This window comes from Chelon labrosus, assembly GCF_963514085.1.
Source record: "Chelon labrosus genome assembly, chromosome: 7".
Classification (NCBI taxonomy): domain Eukaryota; kingdom Metazoa; phylum Chordata; class Actinopteri; order Mugiliformes; family Mugilidae; genus Chelon; species Chelon labrosus.
This window is the reverse complement of record NC_140343.1, coordinates 1,582,225-1,601,307: the sequence shown is the minus strand read 5'-3', so window position 1 is coordinate 1,601,307 and position 19,083 is coordinate 1,582,225. Positions and strand designations below refer to the sequence as shown.

The window sequence follows — 19,083 nt, the reverse complement described above, 5'->3', positions numbered from 1 at the left end:
GATTTTGAATCACTGACTGATGGAAACATCATCTTCTTCTTCTTCTACAAAACCTCTGCTTTTATATGAATCTAATAACCACTGGTTTCTGGTTTCATATATCAAAGGATGAAAAACCAAACTTGAAATACCAAACAGGACACAGATCAGTACTGGTTTAAATCTGCTATCAGCGAGTGGAGCTGTTCGGTTTTATTCTGATAATAAGTTGAACACACTCCTCTATCTGGATCTGATCTGTGTCAGATCTGAAGGTAACTGGTTTCCTCCTTCCTGTCTTTAGATCCAGAGACTTCATCCTTTCAGCTGAACTATATGGTTGAGGTCTTTGTTCCCTCAGAGGGATCTGAGGAGGATTATATAGGTCGGAGTCGACAGAGAGTAACTGTAAGAACAGTATGGACTTCAGGCTGAAGAGAGAAAAAAATAAAATCAATGAGACAAACAAACCTGAAGATCCTGCTCTGATGTTCCTCTGCTCCTCAGTTTCCTCCTCAGGTGTTGTTCTAACTCTTCTGCTTTTCAGGCTTATCCATCGATTGGAGTCAGTGAAGCCTTTAAATTATTATCTGTCATCTTTTTCTGTTTGTTCTGCTGAGGGAAGCATTACTGAAAGAACACGATGGTTAGAGGATTCACTCATGAAAGTGTTTTTAATGCCTGTCTCATAGTCAGGACGCTGTGTGGACGTACACAGACCTGTCCCCAATCCTGATAGTGTGTAGGTCTCCTTTGTGGTGGCTCATCAGAGAAGGTCCAAAAGTTTCCCAGCAGAACATTGAAGTGTCACAAGATGGTTGATGTTAATTACTTCTTCAGCTGCTGCTGTGGGGCATCAAATCTGCAGGAAATAGAACAGAAGAAGAAGAAGTAGATTTCTTCCTCCACTTTTCTCTCCAGTCCTGAAATGATAGAGTAGAAGAAGAAGAAAGAGGTGAAGAAGAATGAGAACAAAGAGGAGAAGAGGGAGGTAAAGGAGAAGAATAAGGAAAAGTAAAGTAAAAGAGGAAAGAGAAGAAAGATGAGACGAAGAAAGTGGAGGAGGAGGAGATGGGAAAGAATAAGTTTCTTTGTGTCCAGTTCTGAACTGATAGAGTAAAAGAAGACGACCGAGATGTCTCCACGTCTCCAACGTTGTTGTCCACAGGAAGAAGAAGAAACGTAGAAGAAGAAAAAAGAGAACAAAGACGAGGGGAGTAGAGGGGAAGAAGAAAGAAAAGAACAAAAAGAGGAAAAGAGAGGAGATGAGGAAGAAAAAGAAGAACTTCTGACTTCTCCTGTAATGTCGTGGCTGATCGCCGTCATGACGTCACCTCTATAAAGAGTGAGTTAGAAGACCACAGTGGGACGGGACGGTGGTCGCCATCTTGTCTGTGCTTTACTCCGCCCCCTCAGCTCGGGATCGACTCACCGTTGGAGACAGACTCTAGTGGACGACAGAGGAACTGCGTCTGCATCACTTTTGCTGAAACATGAACAACAAATAGAAAAAGTTTCCCAGAATGCACAAGTGCAAAAAAAAAAAAGTCTAAAAATGAAACAGCACCTGTTCTGAGGATGATGATTATCGGAGCTCACCTGATTTAAACGCACTGATTGAAGAGTTACATGTGTCGTCCAAGTTCTTCACTTTATTTCTTGTGCACATTATTTTTTATTTTAAATCTATAAATGTGACCTCCCAAACCTCCTCCTCATTCTCCTCCTGTGTCGCTCACTCAGAAGCTGAGATCCCGTCTGAGCGGCTTCAGTTTCTCAGTTTGACTGATGGCGCGTGGCCGAGCCCAAACACAGGAAGTCAATATATTTGGGTCTTGTTTCCTGCTGCTCCTGTTCCCCTCTCTCTCCCTCCCTCTCTCCCTCCCCTCCTCCCCTCCTCCCTCCCCGGCTGCCTGGAATGAATTTGCCTGCTCATGTCGAGCCGTGTCAGAGCGAGGCGAAGCCGGCAATTCATCACCCCGTGCTGCCTGGCCTGTCACTGCTCCTCTACACTTTCTCTTTATGTTTCGGTGTGTGCATGTCGGACGCCTGCTGTCAGAGCTCCTCACCACCACCTCCATGTGTACATCCATCCCCTCAGGACCTCCAGTAAAGACGGAGAGAGGCACCTTTCACTCTCCTCCTCCTCCTCCTCCTCCTCCTCCTGCTGCTGCTCTGACAGCTCCCTGAGGACGTCTGGATGGATGGAGAGAATTGAAACCGGGAGGGTGAGACAGGCAGGAGTGAGGACGGGGGGAGAGACACCCAATTATCCCAGAACGCAGTGATAGCTGGTGTTTAAATCAGCCGCTGCGACCTCTGACCCCGGCAGTCCGACTGGCGGGAGAGTGAGGTTCTTTAGCAGGACGCTGCAGCAGGAAGCTAATGGGACTCCATTTCACCGCCGCTTCTTCCTCCGAGCGGAGCAGCACAGATTAGTCATTACCCCCCTAAATGCACCGCAAGGCCGTCCCTCAGAACCATTAAGACGGCCGAGAGACGGAGGACAGGCGTCCAAGCAGCCGATCGGTCCATTTGAAGGCCCCATTAAGGAGCTCGGCGCCGCAGACCGAGCGGCTGAGGCCACTTTACCGATAACACGCACAACTGCAGGGAAAACGGCTTCACACATAATTTACTGGCACTTTAGCGCTCGCTGTCCGGAAGTAAAAACCAGGACGTGATGAGGACAAATGACTGAGAATCAAACGTCTGGCATGAACCTGGAGAGGGAGGGGAGAGGGGGGAGGGAGAGGGGGGAGGGGGGAGGTTTAACATCACATTTATGAGATGAGGAAAAAGATAGTGACCCACTCAGAGAAAGACACTGTAAAAAACATCTCAATGTTAGTTTTATTTCTCTTCCAAGACACTTCTCCTCAGCATTCAACTTAAGTCTTTTGTCTTAATTATCTCTAGAATAACTTGTTATTGTGGTAAATTGATGGTTAAGATTTGAAGCATCACAGTTCAACACAGACATGTTTGAATTTCCTATCCTAAAGTAATTTATTGTTTTCGCTTATACCTATAGATGAAATACAATGACAGTCACTTAAAGTCACAACTATTGCTGTTGACTAAACTCTTCCTGTCCTTTAACAAATTAAAGTGAGTGTGATCCAGGGGTTTTAAAGTCGACTAATATGTGGAGAAAGTAGAAAATAATGAAATCTATGTTCTTGACCTGAATACATACGGTACCGTCTGACACTAAAGAAGCTACGGAGGCTTTTCTGAAAGGTAACTAAAGCTTGAACACCGGCTACCTGCGCCTAACTCTCAGCTCTACCACAGCTACCGTCTCTCACGTGGTGCATTCACTGACATCAAGGACAAAAAAACACTCTCTACAGCCACAGCGTCAATGTCAATGTCAACTAATAGAACTAATACAACACTGAACATAAACACATGACCTTAACAGTACTGTATGCTGCAGACATGTATTGATATATAAATCAGCACCATCAGTAGCATTTAATAGTCCTCCACAGCGTGTTGTTAGATGGGATAGTGTAGCAGCTAAAGGTCTAATAACTTTATCAAATAGTTGATGTGCAGCCTCCTTCTCTCTGTTACCACAGGACGTTTGGTCAAGTTGTTAACTGACTGCTGTCCAGAGGATTTGGACCGTTCCTCCGCTAGTGTTAGCGTTAGCCTTTTCAGATGCATCGCAGTAGTACTTTAGTTGTATTTCAGGACTGACATGTCCCAGTAGTAGTGAAGTATTTCCACACACTTGATGAACCAACGACTCACTGGGCTCCTCACCTGTCTTCTAGGAGGCGTCCATGTTCTTACTTCCTGCTTAAAGCGTCACGGCGCAGCTGTAAAGTCGACTAGTCGGTACAAACCCCTAGTGAGTACAGAAATGAATCACTTTTCGCAACATTATGAGACAATAATTCTTAAATATTTCCCTTGGATCAACACAAATCGACTTGTGTCGGTGTTGGAGAATATTTGTGCTGAAAATAAATGTTGAATTGTCAGTGTACAGTTTTTAGAGGATTAGTGTCTGATTTAAACAGGGTCATAAACTTAATAATTAGTTGTACTATATGATTCAAGTAGCAAACAAGTTACCTCTAATTAACCGTGTTAAGTTTACTCATTTTGCATATTTTTATTTTTAAGTAAAGTCAACTTATTAGATTTTACAGTGTAGTTTTAGATAGATTTAATTGTAATATAAATCAAAGTGTTTCTTTTCTATTGGCTGATCATTTGACTTATTTTAAATCATATATTCCTCATTTTAATAATTATTTTTCTTGCTTTTTTTAATTGAGTTTTCATTGTGACCACGCTGTGACCGATCCTACATTAAGCGTAAATAAATCACTGTCTCAGGTCTGTTCTTGTAGATGCTTTAGGTTTTTCTTGTCCACGTCTGAAAAACACATTTTCTGCAGACATCTGGTCTTTCAGGCATCTGGAGGTAAAAAGTTTTATTTGTTCACTGTGGAAACTACAAGCCTACACTTTGGTCTTAGAAACTTACGACCTGATGTGATATCCCATGATGCTTTGAGAGTGTAGTCGGGTCAGGGACGCCTCCAGCTGATTTTGACAGGTTCACCTCAAAGAAATCTCACTGTGGTCTGATTAAAAAAACAACGTTTCTCTCACAGGACGTTTGAACCAATGAGGGTTTAAAGATCTGTGAGAATCAGGATCAGGATCCTCTTCTAGACCAGTTCTATCCTCTTCTAGAGTTTAATGAATGAACTCCTGTAAGAGGCTGTTGAAACACGGACACATATCTTAATTAATGCAATAAATCAGTAATATTTCATCATAAAAGCAGAATACAGAGCAGACGTCCTCTCTACGGACTCAGCATCTGATTTTTCTTTCTTTTTTTTTGCAGTGCAGCTGCTTTAAACCTGGGGCCAGTTATCATTTATTCTTTCTGACTTTATGTGAGTTCAGTGTCTGTGCTGAAGCATCTTTGTGCCTTAATGTAAAAAGCATGACGCCCTGCAGGAACGGAGGCGATCATAAAACACAATGAGGGCGCCGCGCAGCCACAGAGTAGATAAAAAAAAACCTTTATTATTGTTGTAAGGTAAGATTGACAACAACATGCTTTTACCACAATAAAAAATAAAAAGATATTGCACTGGTTTTACTCTAGCAATGTTTTCTCTCTGTCTCTTAAACCCTTTCTGGAGCTTTTACGGTGCACAGCCACTCCTCCTCCTCCTCCTCTTCGTCGCTCTTAAAAGACAAACACACACACACACACACACACACACACAGTTTGGAAATACTGCCGTCGTCTTTCCTGCCGCTCACACGCAGATACAAGGTTAACGGACTGCACACGGAGACAAGCGGTGGTTCAGACTCAGTGGTCGTACCTCGTCATACTCGAGGTCTCAGTCCAGATTCAGGTCAGACACATGGAGACGAGTCTGCAGAGGACACGCTGGGACAGATTTGTTGCATGAATTAAATTTGAGATGTGGAGGTTTGACGTGAAACTGTTTGACATTTGGCGTCTTAGTTCAGGTTCTAGTAGAAAGTGGAAACGCTCTGATTCCAGTTCAAGGTGGTGTAACCCACGGCCTGCAGAGCTGCAGAGGTGCATGATGGGTAAACACAGGCTGGAGGTCAGACAAACTGCTAACAGAGCCGAGCTGAGCCAGAGGAGCCAGAGGGAGGCCGGGTGTGATTCAAGGCTGCAGATTAATGAGCAGAGGAATCATCTGTACACGATGGAGGAGGAAAGAGGCTCCGACGCATCAGACGCTGATCTGAATACAGATGTGAGTCTGTGCAGCATCATCACAAACCAACAGGTTCTTGGTTCAGACTAAAACCTGAAGAGCAGATCTATAAGATGATGGAGTTCGTCTGGAATCAAGTATTCAGACAAGTCACGAAGAAAGTGGATTAAGAAACCGTGCAATGTTGAATTTAGATTTCTATTTGATGAGAAACGCTGACATTCTCTTTATTTGACTATTAGTTCAAACATCAGTGAAAGAGTCCAGATCCAAACTGTTAAAGTGAAAGTTTGACGTTGTTTTATTGAATCTGATTAAACTTGTTCACTGGACTCTACAACTTGTCCTTTAGGTTGATTTATTTATTTATTTATGGACATGAATGCGTTGCTCATAAATCTGTCCAGGTTCACTCTTACATCTGACCGTCAGACTGATTCATGTCATGACTCCATTTTTCAGGACGTCCGGGTTGTGTTTCTGAAAAGCATCCAACGTGGTCGGATCATCTACAACAAAAATAAAAACTAAAAACTAAAGATTGTGTTTGAGTCCGACGCCGCCGACGGAGCAGAGAGAAGTCAGAGGCTTTCTGAGCGTCTGATTGGACCAGCCCTACGTTGGCCGCGTCCTCCTCCGTCACAGGCGACCTCGTCATCACGTGACTAAATACCAACATTCAGGTCAGAGGTCACCAGGACACGCTGGCGTTCGTCCCAGGACAAAACTAAAAAACGACGCTAACTAAATGTAAACAGAGAGATCCGACAGAGACGAGTGTTTCTGACGTGGACTCCACGGGACAGTTTGTTTCTCAACCTGAAACTACAACATGAGGAGTGACTGAGTGAAGAGCAGCAGCTCCTCTTCATCACTCAGACTGATGCTCGGCCCTAAAACACACAAACACACACTCAGGGTATAAAACAGATGCACAAACAGAACTTTAAATATTCTTATATATATGTACACACACAGATAAACCATGCACAGACACACACTCTCTCTCTCTCTCTCTCACTCACACACACACACAGGTAGAACAAAGCAATGTGTGACGACAACTTTACAGGATCAGAGGCAAAGACACAGCAAGTTGGTCCAGATACCAAATAATAAAAGTCCTGCAGCCTCCAGAGACGCGACGGGGCCAGAGATAGAGAGAGGGGTGGTCGCTGGAGCCGGGCTCAGAGCCGGGGCCTCGCTGAGAAACTCAAACACTCAAACACTGACAAATACGTCTAAGAAGCCGAGCGGAGCGGAGAAAAGACGACTGTGATCTGCAGGAAGCCTGGTTATTATAAAACTGATCTCAACGTCACAGCTTTTATCTCTTAGACGCTCAGAACTTCTTTTTTAATGATCGAACTTTGGTTGTTTTAGTTTCAGCGAGTTGTTGAGCGGTAAACATCATCGAGGAGTTTAGTATTTAAATCTAAAGATAAAGATTCACGGCATCTCAGTCCTGGAGACATGAGGTGTCAGATGATCTGGGATCACAGCGACAAGAAGGAGAACTGACTTTAGCCTCGTTAGCTCGCTGCATTTGCTCCTGTGATGCATTAACTGCTAACGTTTGCTGCACTAATCGTCTTCCAGTCGTGTCTGGGTGCGTGGACCACTGAGCCTTTTCTATTTCTAGCCCCGTGCTTGTTTGCAGGAACAGAAACATCTCCTCGTTTCATCTCATCTAAAAGCAGGAACCAGGACGTGGAGGACGGGGCGGGGCGGTACCGGGGACACAGCGATCACAGAGCAGCTGGAGCGGAGCGTGGACCTTCCACCTTCTGCCTCTGCTTCTCTCTACACATTTCATTTTTTGCTTTGAACGTCTGATTAGTGTGAAGTCATCTCTTAGTTTATTCTTTTCTTCCAAACATGCAGCTTGTGTGAGTTTTAAAACCTCCAGCCGGCACCGAGCGGTTTGTTCCAGAGCGTCGCTGCTACGTCGTCTTCCTGGACGCTTTGTCTGGCTGGGAGGAGGCGGACGTGGCGTTGGTTGTAGTTGTTGTCGTTCTGCGCTGTGGCTCAGACGCTGCTGAAGTGGGTGGGGCTGCACGGGGGGTGGGCTGAGCTGCTGCTGCTGCTGCACCGGGCCGCTGTGCAGGGACAGAGGGGGCAGTGGTCTCTCTACCTGCTGATGAGGGCCGTTCTGGGACGTCCCTGAAGGATGCTGCTGCTGCTGCTGCTGCTGCTGCTGCAGCAGAGTCTTTCAGGATGGGGGTCTTGGCCGGTCTTTGGGAGGTGGTGGGTGAAGCGGTGGGCTCGGTTTTCTGCCTGGAGGGGGAAACATGAGGCGACTGAGGGGTCGCAGGGTGGGTCAGGGGGTCAGAAGGTGGGGTGGTTCCACTTCTGGATGCTTTCTGGTCCTTGGTGCTGAGTTTGACCGGACCCAGGACGCTCTTAGCGACTGTCGCTAGCTGGGACACGACCCTGTCCACGCCAGACTCGGTGGGGGGGACCGGGGAGCTGGAACTAGAGTTGGAGCTGGAGGTGGACGAGGAGGAGGCGCTCAGACTGGCGGCGGCGTCGGCCGCACACAGCCTCCGGTTGTCGGCCTCCTTCTTCTGTTTGGGGGTGCCCGGGGAGGAGCAGGAGGTGCGGGGGGTGTCCCGGCTGTCTGCGGTGGTGGTGGTGGTGGTCTGGGAGGATTCTGTCGTAGTTGAGGTGGTTCTGGAGTCAGGAGAAGTCGTAGTGGTCGCTGTAGAGGGGGCCGTGGTTCTGGGGCTGTCTGAGGTCGGGCCCTCTGCTCTGGGCTCCGACGGCACCGTCCTGGGTTTGAGACTCTTTAGGTCCTGGGGCGGGGTCGGTTTGAGGAAAGTGTCTTTGCTGACTGAGATGAATGCACTGCCTGGAGTGGAGAAGGGGAGAGGACCCTGAGAGAGCTGAGTCGTAGCGCCGGCCTCCAGAACCTTCCTGTCCTCTGAGGATGAGGCCGAGCTTCCAGGTTTTTGTCCCGTGATGGGGGCGCTCTGGCCGGGCTTCGTCTCTGCTACAGAGGGCAGCGAGTGGGAGGGAGTGGGCCGGCCGACCTGGGGGGGTCCCGTGTGGCTGAACGTGGCGTGGGGGGTGGAGGGGGAGAGGCAGAGGGACGGCAGCGTGCCGCCGGGCCCCGTTCTCACAGTGGTGGGTCTGAGCAGGGGAGGAGGGGTGAAGGTGGGCCCCCTGCGTCCGTCCTGGCTGTCCTCGGAGCCCTCGTCCGTCTCGTCCTCGGACGAATCAACCTCGTGGATGGCGTCCTGCTTCTGCAGCGACTCCCTCCGCTCGGCTCGGTCCTGTCGGATGGCGGAGAGTTTGTCCTTCAGCTTGCTCTTCCCGGGGGCCAGGCCCAGCGAGCCGGACACGGCGCCGAGGGCCCCGTCCCCTTCCTGACGCCCTAACTTCCTGGAGGAGGAGGAGGAGGAGGAGGAGTGCTTCTGCAGGCTGCCCTTCTCCACGCCTCGTCCCGCTGAGGACAGCAGACCCTCGCTGGCCGACTCCTGGAGGTCAGGAAGGAGGACAGAGTCAGAACAGTCTGAATTAAAACGTCTGACGACAGGAGAAAATGTTTCATGTGCTCTGGGAACTGAAACGAGGTTACGGCTCAGATACGTGAGGGAAATCTGATCTTAGAGTCAACAGAGGACTCAGCAGAGCTACAGCAGTTTATGATTCTTTTACTGTAGCTCTGATGTTCAGAGATCAACTATTTTAGTTCTAGATGTAACATTAAGACAATAAGGCTAACATTGAGGCTTTGGCTTCAAATCAAAGGAACCAGTTTCTTATTTTAAAAGCAATTATTTCAATTTCTGTCCAGGAGGAACATGTTTGACATATTTCCCAGCAAAGATTGTTCAGATACTAAAATGTATTTAGTTCTCACATGAAACAACTTTATTTTTTTACTTTGCCATCATGTCATTAATGTGAAGATGAAAAGCCTTTGAGTTCACAGTCTAATCACGTCACTAATGAAGCGGAGCCGTCCCAGATGTTTGTGCTGTGGTGACCTCTGACCTGAAGGCTCTGTAAGCTCGGCTCTCTCTGCAGGATCTCCTTCTTGAAGTCTGAATGTGAGATGTCCAGACTGTGTTTGCGGCTTCCGACGCTCGCTCCCGCCGCCATCTTCTTCTCTGCCGCCGCCGCAGCCGCCGCCGCCGCCCCAGACGGAGCAGACGAGGGGGCGTTGGAGAGGGAGGCGGCGAGCTTCTCGGCCGACTGCACCCTCTTGAGGAGAGGCGACCGCGGCGGCTCGGCGCTCTTGGGCCTGGATATCTGCCTCACCAGCGGAGGGGAGGAGTGCAGCTTCACGGGGAACGACTGGCCCACGGCCGACTGGCCCAGAGCGTGGCTGGGCAGAGGCGAGGGGGAGCGCTGGGGGGAGCTGCTCTGAGGGGTGGGCGAGGGCGTGCGGGCCAGCGGGGAGAGGGGGATGTTGCCGGCGGACTTGCGTCGGGGGGAGCGGTACTGGCGCTGGAGCTTGGGGGCGAGGCCGTGCAGGGAGCTGGGCCGGATGTGGCCGGAGCTCGCCGGGGAGTTTGGGACGCTGGAGCTGGGGGAGCTGCTCTGGGACGAGTTTCCTCCCACTGGGGGGCAGAGAGGGAGAATATGAAAACACATCACCTGACAACAAGATGTGGTCACATTAGAAAACAGATCTGTAACTAAAGTCAAGTCTGTCATGTCTTTTAAAGGTTTTAAAAACGTCTTCCTCCTGAGTAACACCCTCCATGCTGCTGGTGGACACATCAGCTGACCCAGACGCTGCTGTCCGTTTTTAAATCCCTTCTTTAAACTTTTATTCTTTGCCATTTAATTCAGTTTTTCCAATAAGTGAGCGTCTGACCTGAGTGGGCGGAGTCTGGCGTGGACCTGTAGCCCTGCGTGGGGCTCCGTGGCGACAGGTTGTGGGTGGGTGAGCCGGGGCCGCTCTCCCCTGAAGAGAGGGAGCGGTTCAAGGAGGAGAGGCTGCGGCTGGTGTGGAGGAGAGACGCCTGCTTGGTGATCTTCCTGAACAGAGACGTCTTCTTCTTACTGCCAGAGGAAAACACACATTTAAAAACGTTTAAATCTTTGCAGGTGTTGTTGTTTTTTTTCCTTCCTGCTGGTTTGACTCCTCCCACCTGTCCTGTCCCTCCTTGCTCTTGGTCTTCTTGTTGCGTCGCGCCATCTTGGCTTTGTGGGTCGTCTTTCGGGCGGGGCCGACTTTGATGGACGTGTTTTCAAACGGGGTGGCAGCGATGGAGACTTTAGCACCGCTCTGAGAAGACAAGAGTTTATGTTGAGCAATAAAATAGATTTATAACTATATTTACATATTAATATTTATATGTAAAATATGCACATATACAGTAAATATACATATATAAATATATGTGTTCAATTATAAATATATATTTTTACATATATATCTATAAATATATTTATTTATTTATAAATATATTTTATTGCACAATTTATTTGTATTTATTTATATATTTATAAATATATTTATTTATAAATATATATTTTATTTATTGCGCAATTTATCTATATTTATTTATATGTATCTATATTTATTTATTTATTTATTAACAAATATATTTATAGTTATAAACATATTTATAAATATATTTACATATTAATATTTATATATAAAATATGCACATATACAGTAAATATACATAAATATATACGTGTTCATTTTTACAAATATATCTATAAATGTATTTATTTATTTATAGATATATTTATAAATATATATTTTAATTTGACACAGAATCAAATCTCAGTGAACAAAGAACCCAAAGGAAAGAGGATGGTCCGTGTATGTTCTGGTATTTAAAGTTCAGTTAAAGACTAAATAAAAAATAAATATGAGTTTATTTGATTTTAAATTTAAAGAGCAAACAACCAAAAATATTAAACAAGTAAATTTACCTTCACTTCAGTTTTCTTTAGATATATAAAGGGAAAATCTAATCATCTCTTATTTCTTTATGTTTTATTTTAGAGTCTAAAACCAAATTTAAATACCAGAAAACAAGGACACAGTCCCGAGGACAGAGCCAGGATCCACTGCAGTGAACTGAATGATAAAGTGAGTTTGTCTGCACCTTCAGGATGAGCTCCACCACCTCGGTGTGAACCAGACCGTGGACCGGCTCTCCGTTGACGTGAGTGATCAGGTCTCCCTCCCTGAGTCCTGCTTCATGGGCCGGTCCCCCTTCCTCAACATGCTGAGCAGAAAGAGAGGAAGAGAGTGTTGTTGATTACTGCCACCTTCTGACAACAACAACAACAAGAAGCCCACGACCTCAGAGCTGATGTGAGTGATTTCTAAACCGGCCCTGACACTCACCCAGACCATGTGGTGCACCGTGTAGATGTCAGAGTCCCCCATGTAGACCCGGATGGCTCTCAGGGTGAAGCCGTACTTCTTCCCCGCCCTGTGGATGACGATGGCCGGTTTGACGCTGGTCACGGCCGGAGACAGGTCCCGGCTCGGAGACGAGTCCCGAGACGACGGGTTGGACGACAGCGAGTGAGGGGACATTGGGCTGGCCAGCGGGGACGCTCCGTGGTGGTCTACACAGAGAAGACAGGAAGTGACTGGTCAGAGCCGGTTCCCTGCAGGTTCAGGTGATTACAGCTCGGTGTGTTCTGACCTGCAGGGATCATCAGAGACAGCGTGGTGGCCGACGCCGACTTGATGACCTTGTTGAGCGGCCTGGAGCTGGGGGTCGAGTGTTTGTCTGCGTCTCCAGACATCAGACGGTGGCGAGCACGGCGAGCCGCCAAGTCGCTGATGGCCTTAGGAGTGGACGGAGAGTCGGTGTCGGCGGAGGCGGCGGCTTTGGCGACGCCGTTACTGCCGTTAGCGCGCTCGCACACGTCGCCAGAGCTGCCCGCTGCATCAGAGGACGGGCAGATAAATGATGTGTTAGGATTAGTCTCTAACATAAATACATAAATACATAAATAAAGAGTTTTGATTTTTAATTTAAAAAGCAAAAACTAAAAATGCTGCACAAATAAATTTACCTTCTAATATTAACTTTGTCTTAAAATAATTATTTTGTTCTTTTTTCATATTTAGATTTGAAAATAAAAATCATATAACAGCTGTTTTTTTCCGGCAAAATCAAACTTAAAATACGTAAACATGCAGGGAGCGTCTTCAGGTCAGATTAAAACCATGCAGCGTAACGTTCATGTCTCTGCAGTGTGTCCGGTTCGTGTCTGTACTGACGTGTCAGCGTGGCCCTGCTGGTCTGGCTGGAGGTGGAGCTCGGCGTGGTGGGAGACTCGTCCAGCTTCAGCTCTCGCTCCACTGGGAGCTCTGGGATGGCGAGGGGCAGCTCATCGGACCGCGGGCCCCTCACTGCACTCGGGCCCAGCAGGCTGGGACTCTTACGACTGCCGGCTCCACCTGAGAGACAGCAACAGTGAGATGGGATGTGAGTTACACCTCATTAGATCACCTGGGGCTCCTTCAGGAACTTCTGCATTAACATCCACCAAACTCAGCTCCTCTAAAGTTTGAAGCTTTAACACATTTGCAGACGTGTGCAACTCTTTTCAAAGTGATGTTTCAGGTAGAAGTACATCTGGTGCTGATGCAGAAACCTGGACACACTCTGTTGTTGTTGTCAAACATTAAGCAGAGCAGGGATTTTATTTGCTCCAACTTCAGCTGCTTCCTGGACGTCCAGGCGTCTGAAGAGGTCAAACCTGCAGCAACAGCTCGTAGTTCAAAAAACTACTTCTCAATAACAACCTCAACGTTGCCGTTACCTTGGCCTCCTTCCTCCTCGGAGGAGATAGCGAAGCGCGGCATCTCGATGATGGCCGAGCAGCAGCGCCTCCTGACCGTCAGAGGAGGGCTGGAGTCGCTCTCCGTGTGGGACGACTCAGACACTGAGAGACGCTTCCGGAGTCTGGACGAGGCAGAGGAGGAAAAGATCAACGCACGAACGGCAAGAAAAGAAAAGTGAGAGAAGTTTTGTAGAGGCTGGAGGACTCACATCTCTGGAGACCCCACCAGCCAGGATCGATCTCTGGACTTGAGTCCACTCAGGCTGTCCAGACGATCTCCTCCCTCCTCGCTGAGGCTTCGCTTCGTGGGCGGAGGCGTCCTCTTCTCCTCGTGCAGAGACAGACGCTCCATACTGCTGTACACCTACACAGAGAAGATCAGACGTCACCTTCACAGCTGAGTTCATCTCGTTAACGATGAACGAAGATACTGATGATGATAAAAACTGTTAACCAGACCAGACTAGAATGTTATTTGAATATCAGACTGACTGTCTTTCACAATGTGTGTCCCTGTCATGTGATTGGATTTAGCAAATTAACATTTCTCCATATATGTAGTTCCTGGATTGAATCTTTATTGTTTGCTGTCAGATAAAAGACGCAGCACACAAGAAGGAGACGTAAGAAGTAGTTGAGGATGTCTGATGTTCACAAGTTTTTGATTTAAGTTTTGTCTTCATCTCAGACGAATATGCTGACTGGTCTTTGTCACATTTTAGTAATTTTTATGAAAAGTAAACAGTAACGTTTTTACAGGTAAATCTGTGAAATGCATGAAACACAAACACTGCACAGTCCTCCACCACTAAGCTATAAAGACATCATGACAGCCTGAGAGGCCGGCCTGACGTTTGGGAGGAAGCTCCAGCTGAAAGTGAGTGATGTTCTGTTTGTACCTTGCTGAATCGAGGCGAGCAGGAGGAGAACTGTCGTATCTCCACGTGTTCTTCATCGTTGGTGTCGTCCTCCTCCTCTGAGTCCACGTGGTGGTAGCGGTCAGAGCGAGCTGAGACGGACACGGTGATTAGGGTTTATGGCTGATTACGCTGCAGGAACATTGAGCCCGGCGGTCCGAGGCAGAGACTTACTGTCAAAGTAGCTGGTGTCGTCCTCCGACTCCAGCTGAGGGATGAACTCGGCTTTCTGCCTCAGCAGGCCGTTCCAGTCCAGCTCTGTGAAGAACGGGTGCTGCTTCACCTCAAAGGCGCTTCCTGTGGAGACGGAGGAGGAAGAGGCGGCAGTACAGAGTCGGTTATTGCGGCTTTGGTGGAGTGTGGTCGCAACTTCATTTCTGAAGAACTCAGAGTGGAGAAAACAAGGTTGAAAGAGAAACCCCCGCTGAGAGAGGAGCGAGTGAACACGCAACAAAAAAGACAAAGAGATGAGAAGCTGAGCAGTTATGTGCTGCAGAAAAACACCCAAGGGCAAAGAAAGACTGGAGGAAAGAGAAGCTGAGTCCTGGAGAAACTTTATACTAATGAACCAAACAAATGCAGATCTACTTAATTTAACTGTTTAAATTACCCACGATTCATGGCATCATGTGCAGAGTGGAGCTACTGACGGTTCAAATATTAAAAGCCCTTAGGACAAATATGCTGCATGAACTTTATTTAAAGATGATGGTGTTAGCATGTTCTGAATTAAAGAACATTTTCCTACATTTTAAGATAATAATTCATAAATATTCCTACTAGTTTTTAGCCTACAAACACTAGTTTTCAGATATCTGCGTGTTCTTTAAGGCTAGATATACAGTGATAAGCCATAACATTATGACCACCTTCCTAATACTGTGCAGGTCTCCCTTGTGGTGACACATCAGAGAATGGACATGGGCCTTCTGAGGGTGTCCTGTTGTTAGTGGGGGGTCCTTTGAGGGGAGGGGCCTCTGTGGATCATCCCACAGATACTTGATCAGTTTGGGATCTAGTGAATTTGGAGGCCAAGTCAACACCTTGTGCTGTTCTTCATGTTTTTTTTTAGTTGTTCCTAAAGTGTTTTTGTGTGTGAACATTGAACTGTCACAAGATGGTCAGTGTTATTCACTTCTCCTGTCTCTTCTGTTGTAGATCATTTAATATATCTCTCAGTTTAAATGTTCTTGTTTCTGCAGTGTGAACCTTTCATGTGCAGAAATGTGGAAGCTACTTTAAACACGACCACTAGAGAAGCTTGAAAGAAAACATCAAACAGAATACGCTGCAGTGCAGAGGTCTCCTTCAGACTAGAAGATCAGGGTTGTGTGTTTTACCTGTTCCCAGTCTCTCCAGAGGATTCTGTCTCAGCAGCTTAGAGATGAGGTCCTGAGCTTCCTGAGGCAGAGCTTCGTCCTCCTCCGGCCAGATGATCTCATCTGACACAAACACAAGGACATCGATCAAGTCTATCGTCTTATTTATCAAACAGACGTTCATACGTGGAGCTACTCCACCACAGACAGATAAACATACAGACCATCAATATGAGACAGTCATAAAAGAGACACACAGGGATCAATAGAGGTTTATGATCATTGACTTGCTCCTTTCATCATGCATAAAAAAAAAACACAGAGGAGGAATCACAATTGATTTTATTCCCTGTAAGTCAGGACAGCGTTCCTCCACTGTAGAGGAACATCTCTGTTGATCTCTGTCTCGGCCTCAGAAGCTCTCAGGCTCAAACATTTAATATTCCAGATAAAATACAGACGTTTATTATCAGAGCAGGAATTAGCCAGTGACCACCTGTAAGGGTTTAATCTGCAAAACATGTCTAGTATAAGCAGCAGGTCACAAGGAGGAGTTAGTAGCACCTAAGCATACTCTCAAATGAAGTCAGAGACGATCGACTCACCGCTGATAACTTGACCAAACAGCTCCTCCGGCGTGTCGCCAAAGAAAGGAGCGCAGCCCACCAGGAACTCGTACAGGATGACGCCCATCGCCCACCAGTCCACCGGCTTCCCGTAGCCCTGACGGAGGATCACCTCTGGAGCGATGTACTCCGGAGTGCCGCAAACCTGCAGATAAAAATGTGGATTGTTAACCGCAAGCTATAAAATTATATTAGAAGAGTAAAACTACAGCTACTGGAAACACAACGAGAGCTGGTACCTGCTTATCCAGGAACTCTCTGGTGTCTTTCTCAATGTGTCCTTCATACAGATTTGTGGTCAAACTCATCAAACCGATCTTAGACAGGCCGAAGTCGGTCAGCTTGATGTGTCCCATGGATGTGATGAGAAGACTGCAGGAGAGAGAGAGCTGTCAGTATCATCTTTAACCTCAGCTCTGGATAAAAACATCAACCCCTGAGATGAAGACGTCTTACTTGTCAGGTTTGAGGTCTCTGTGAACGATGCCATAGTTGTGAAGATACTCTAACGCCAGGACGGTCTCTGCAAAGTACATACGAGCCATGTCCACCGGCAGAGCTCCGATGTTCTTCAGCAGCGTGGCGCAGTCTCCACCTACGGCCGAGAGCCTCAGCGTTAGACTCAACCCAACACTTTAAGAGATAGAAACATCAAACCAGGACCATGAAACCGATCTTACCCTCCACGTACTCCATCACCATGCACAGGTGTCTCCGGGTCTCGAAGGAGCAGAACATGGACACCACAAACGGGTTCTCGGCGAACGTCAGGATGTCTCGCTCCACGAAGGCCTGCTGAATCTGGTTCCTCAGGATCAGGTTCTGCTTGTTGATCTTCTTCATGGCGAATCGTTGCCTGGTCTCTTTGTGGCGTACGAGGAACACAGCGCTGCACAGGATAAGAAGAAGAAGAAGATGAAGAAGAAGAAGAAGAAGAAGAAGAGGGTTTTGGACATCTTTGATAGCTACTAGGGCTACTGAAACAGGGCTAAAACCCTTATATCTATCTATATATATACACGGTATATAAAGCTAAAGCACTGATGCCTTCATACCCATATGCTCCATTACTGATGAGCTTGATGTTTTCAAAGTCTTCCTCTCGGGGGGCTTTGGTTTTAGGCTGAGGGGGGGCTGCAGGGACTGTGGTTCCTCGACTCTGAGACGACACAGCAAACAGAGAAAGTGTTTTTCATCAGAATAAAGGAAATAAAATAAAGAAGCACACATTTAGTTCAAGGCCCACTCCAGCTCCTTCTGCATCATGTACTCACATCAGTTGAATCATCAGTCTCTGGGGTTTCTGGGTTTCCGCTGTCGTAGCTGCTCAGCTGGGTCATTTCTAAAGAGAGAGAGACTCATGTTCACTGATGCAAGTGAAGAAGAAAAGAAGTCATTTATAAATATATATATATATATATATATATATATACTGATGAGGATGGTTTTACCCTCCAGAGGGTCCCTGGTGAGGCCCAGCTGGCTGATGATGTATCGGGGGATGTCAGACTTGATACCCTGACCTTCCTTAGCATGACCCTCAGCTGCTTCCAACAAGTGGTAGAACTCCTCAGGATCAAACTCCTGCAGAGGGCAGAGGACGGAGGAAGGGAAGGGTTTAGAAATAAAGACCCTGACAAGACGACAGAAACTCGTCTGATCTGAAATAAAACGTCCTCCTGACTGGATGTTTGACTCGTGGATGGACGTTGCTGCAGTATGAGACAGGGACGGAGGACGCTGAGTGTCCTCTGACAAAGACATACTGCTGTAACACTCTCATCCAGTCTCCATGTTAGTGCACACTCTCAGCCCCCTCTTCTATCTGTGTGCGTCCATTCGTAAAAACCCATCCTGTACGGTGTCACAGCTTCAGCTGCATGTGATTAGTCAAAACCACCGGGGCAGCCCCCCCCCCCCCCCCCCCCCCCCCCTCCCCCCCCCCCCTCCCATCGTCTTCCTCCTCCTCCTCACCCTCCAATTATCCCTCTCTGTCTTCTACACCCGTTGCTTTAACCTCTCTGTCTTCAGCTCTTCTTCTGTTTTCACATCCTGAACCTAAACTGACTGAGTGAGGAGGATGGAGGAAGAAGAAGCTCGACACATTTATATGTGCAGCTCTGTCGAGGTGTTAATATGTGACCGCTGGTGTCTGCGTACATTACTGCTGATTTAAAATTCTCAGAGGAAGGCCATGAATGAATCACTGCGGTTGAATCGGCTCACACCGAGCAGCAGCAGCAGCAGCAGGAAGCTCTAAATTGTTTCTTAACCATGCGTGGAGTCAGGCTGTACTGTACGCCACAGTTAATTCTGCTCATATTTCTCAGAACGAGCCTCTTAAACTTAAACACTTTAATTTACTTCCTCTGTGCAGCCGCGTGATTGAAACACAAACAGGAGCTCTGTGCAGCTGTGGAGGCTAAAGCAGCCGGGGCGGTTCTTATTAATGATCTGTAATAAATCATAAGTCACATGATCAAAAACGCTGAAACACTTTGAGGAGGCAACTCTTTTAAAATGAGGCTTATTTGCACGCTCTTGTATTTTTTCTACGTCTGTCGTTATGAACTTTGATGCACGTGTTTTATGTTGTTTTATATTTGGTTTAAAGTTGTTTGTCTGTGTTTATTGTCTGTCCAAAGACATGCTGGTTATGTTCATTGGTGAAGTGTGAAGTAAACGTAGTGAGGTGGACTCATGAAGCTCCCTCAGTTCAGCTTCT

General features: G+C 47.0%; 1 protein-coding gene across 4 annotated transcripts in view; it reads right to left on the bottom strand.

Moving 5' to 3' along the window:
* Positions 1-5,020: 5,020 nt before the first annotated feature.
* mast2 (microtubule associated serine/threonine kinase 2) overlaps positions 5,021-19,083 on the bottom strand; it is a 139,147-nt gene continuing 125,084 nt past the window's right edge. For all 4 annotated transcript variants that reach the window (XM_084548221.1, XM_084548218.1, XM_084548219.1 and 1 more), the window contains 20 exons: positions 17,810-17,942; positions 17,633-17,700; positions 17,414-17,517; positions 17,039-17,247; positions 16,815-16,953; positions 16,598-16,730; positions 16,338-16,503; positions 15,754-15,855; positions 14,588-14,710; positions 14,396-14,505; positions 13,706-13,860; positions 13,476-13,618; positions 12,931-13,110; positions 12,347-12,589; positions 12,040-12,266; positions 11,795-11,917; positions 10,823-10,959; positions 10,546-10,733; positions 9,717-10,285; positions 5,021-9,196 (listed from right to left, as the gene is read on the bottom strand). In XM_084548221.1, coding sequence (XP_084404347.1) covers positions 7,661-9,196; positions 9,717-10,285; positions 10,546-10,733; positions 10,823-10,959; positions 11,795-11,917; positions 12,040-12,266; positions 12,347-12,589; positions 12,931-13,110; positions 13,476-13,618; positions 13,706-13,860; positions 14,396-14,505; positions 14,588-14,710; positions 15,754-15,855; positions 16,338-16,503; positions 16,598-16,730; positions 16,815-16,953; positions 17,039-17,247; positions 17,414-17,517; positions 17,633-17,700; positions 17,810-17,942 — 4,788 coding nt within the window. In that variant the 3' untranslated portion in view covers positions 5,021-7,660. The remainder of the gene's footprint in view (positions 9,197-9,716; positions 10,286-10,545; positions 10,734-10,822; positions 10,960-11,794; positions 11,918-12,039; positions 12,267-12,346; positions 12,590-12,930; positions 13,111-13,475; positions 13,619-13,705; positions 13,861-14,395; positions 14,506-14,587; positions 14,711-15,753; positions 15,856-16,337; positions 16,504-16,597; positions 16,731-16,814; positions 16,954-17,038; positions 17,248-17,413; positions 17,518-17,632; positions 17,701-17,809; positions 17,943-19,083) is intronic.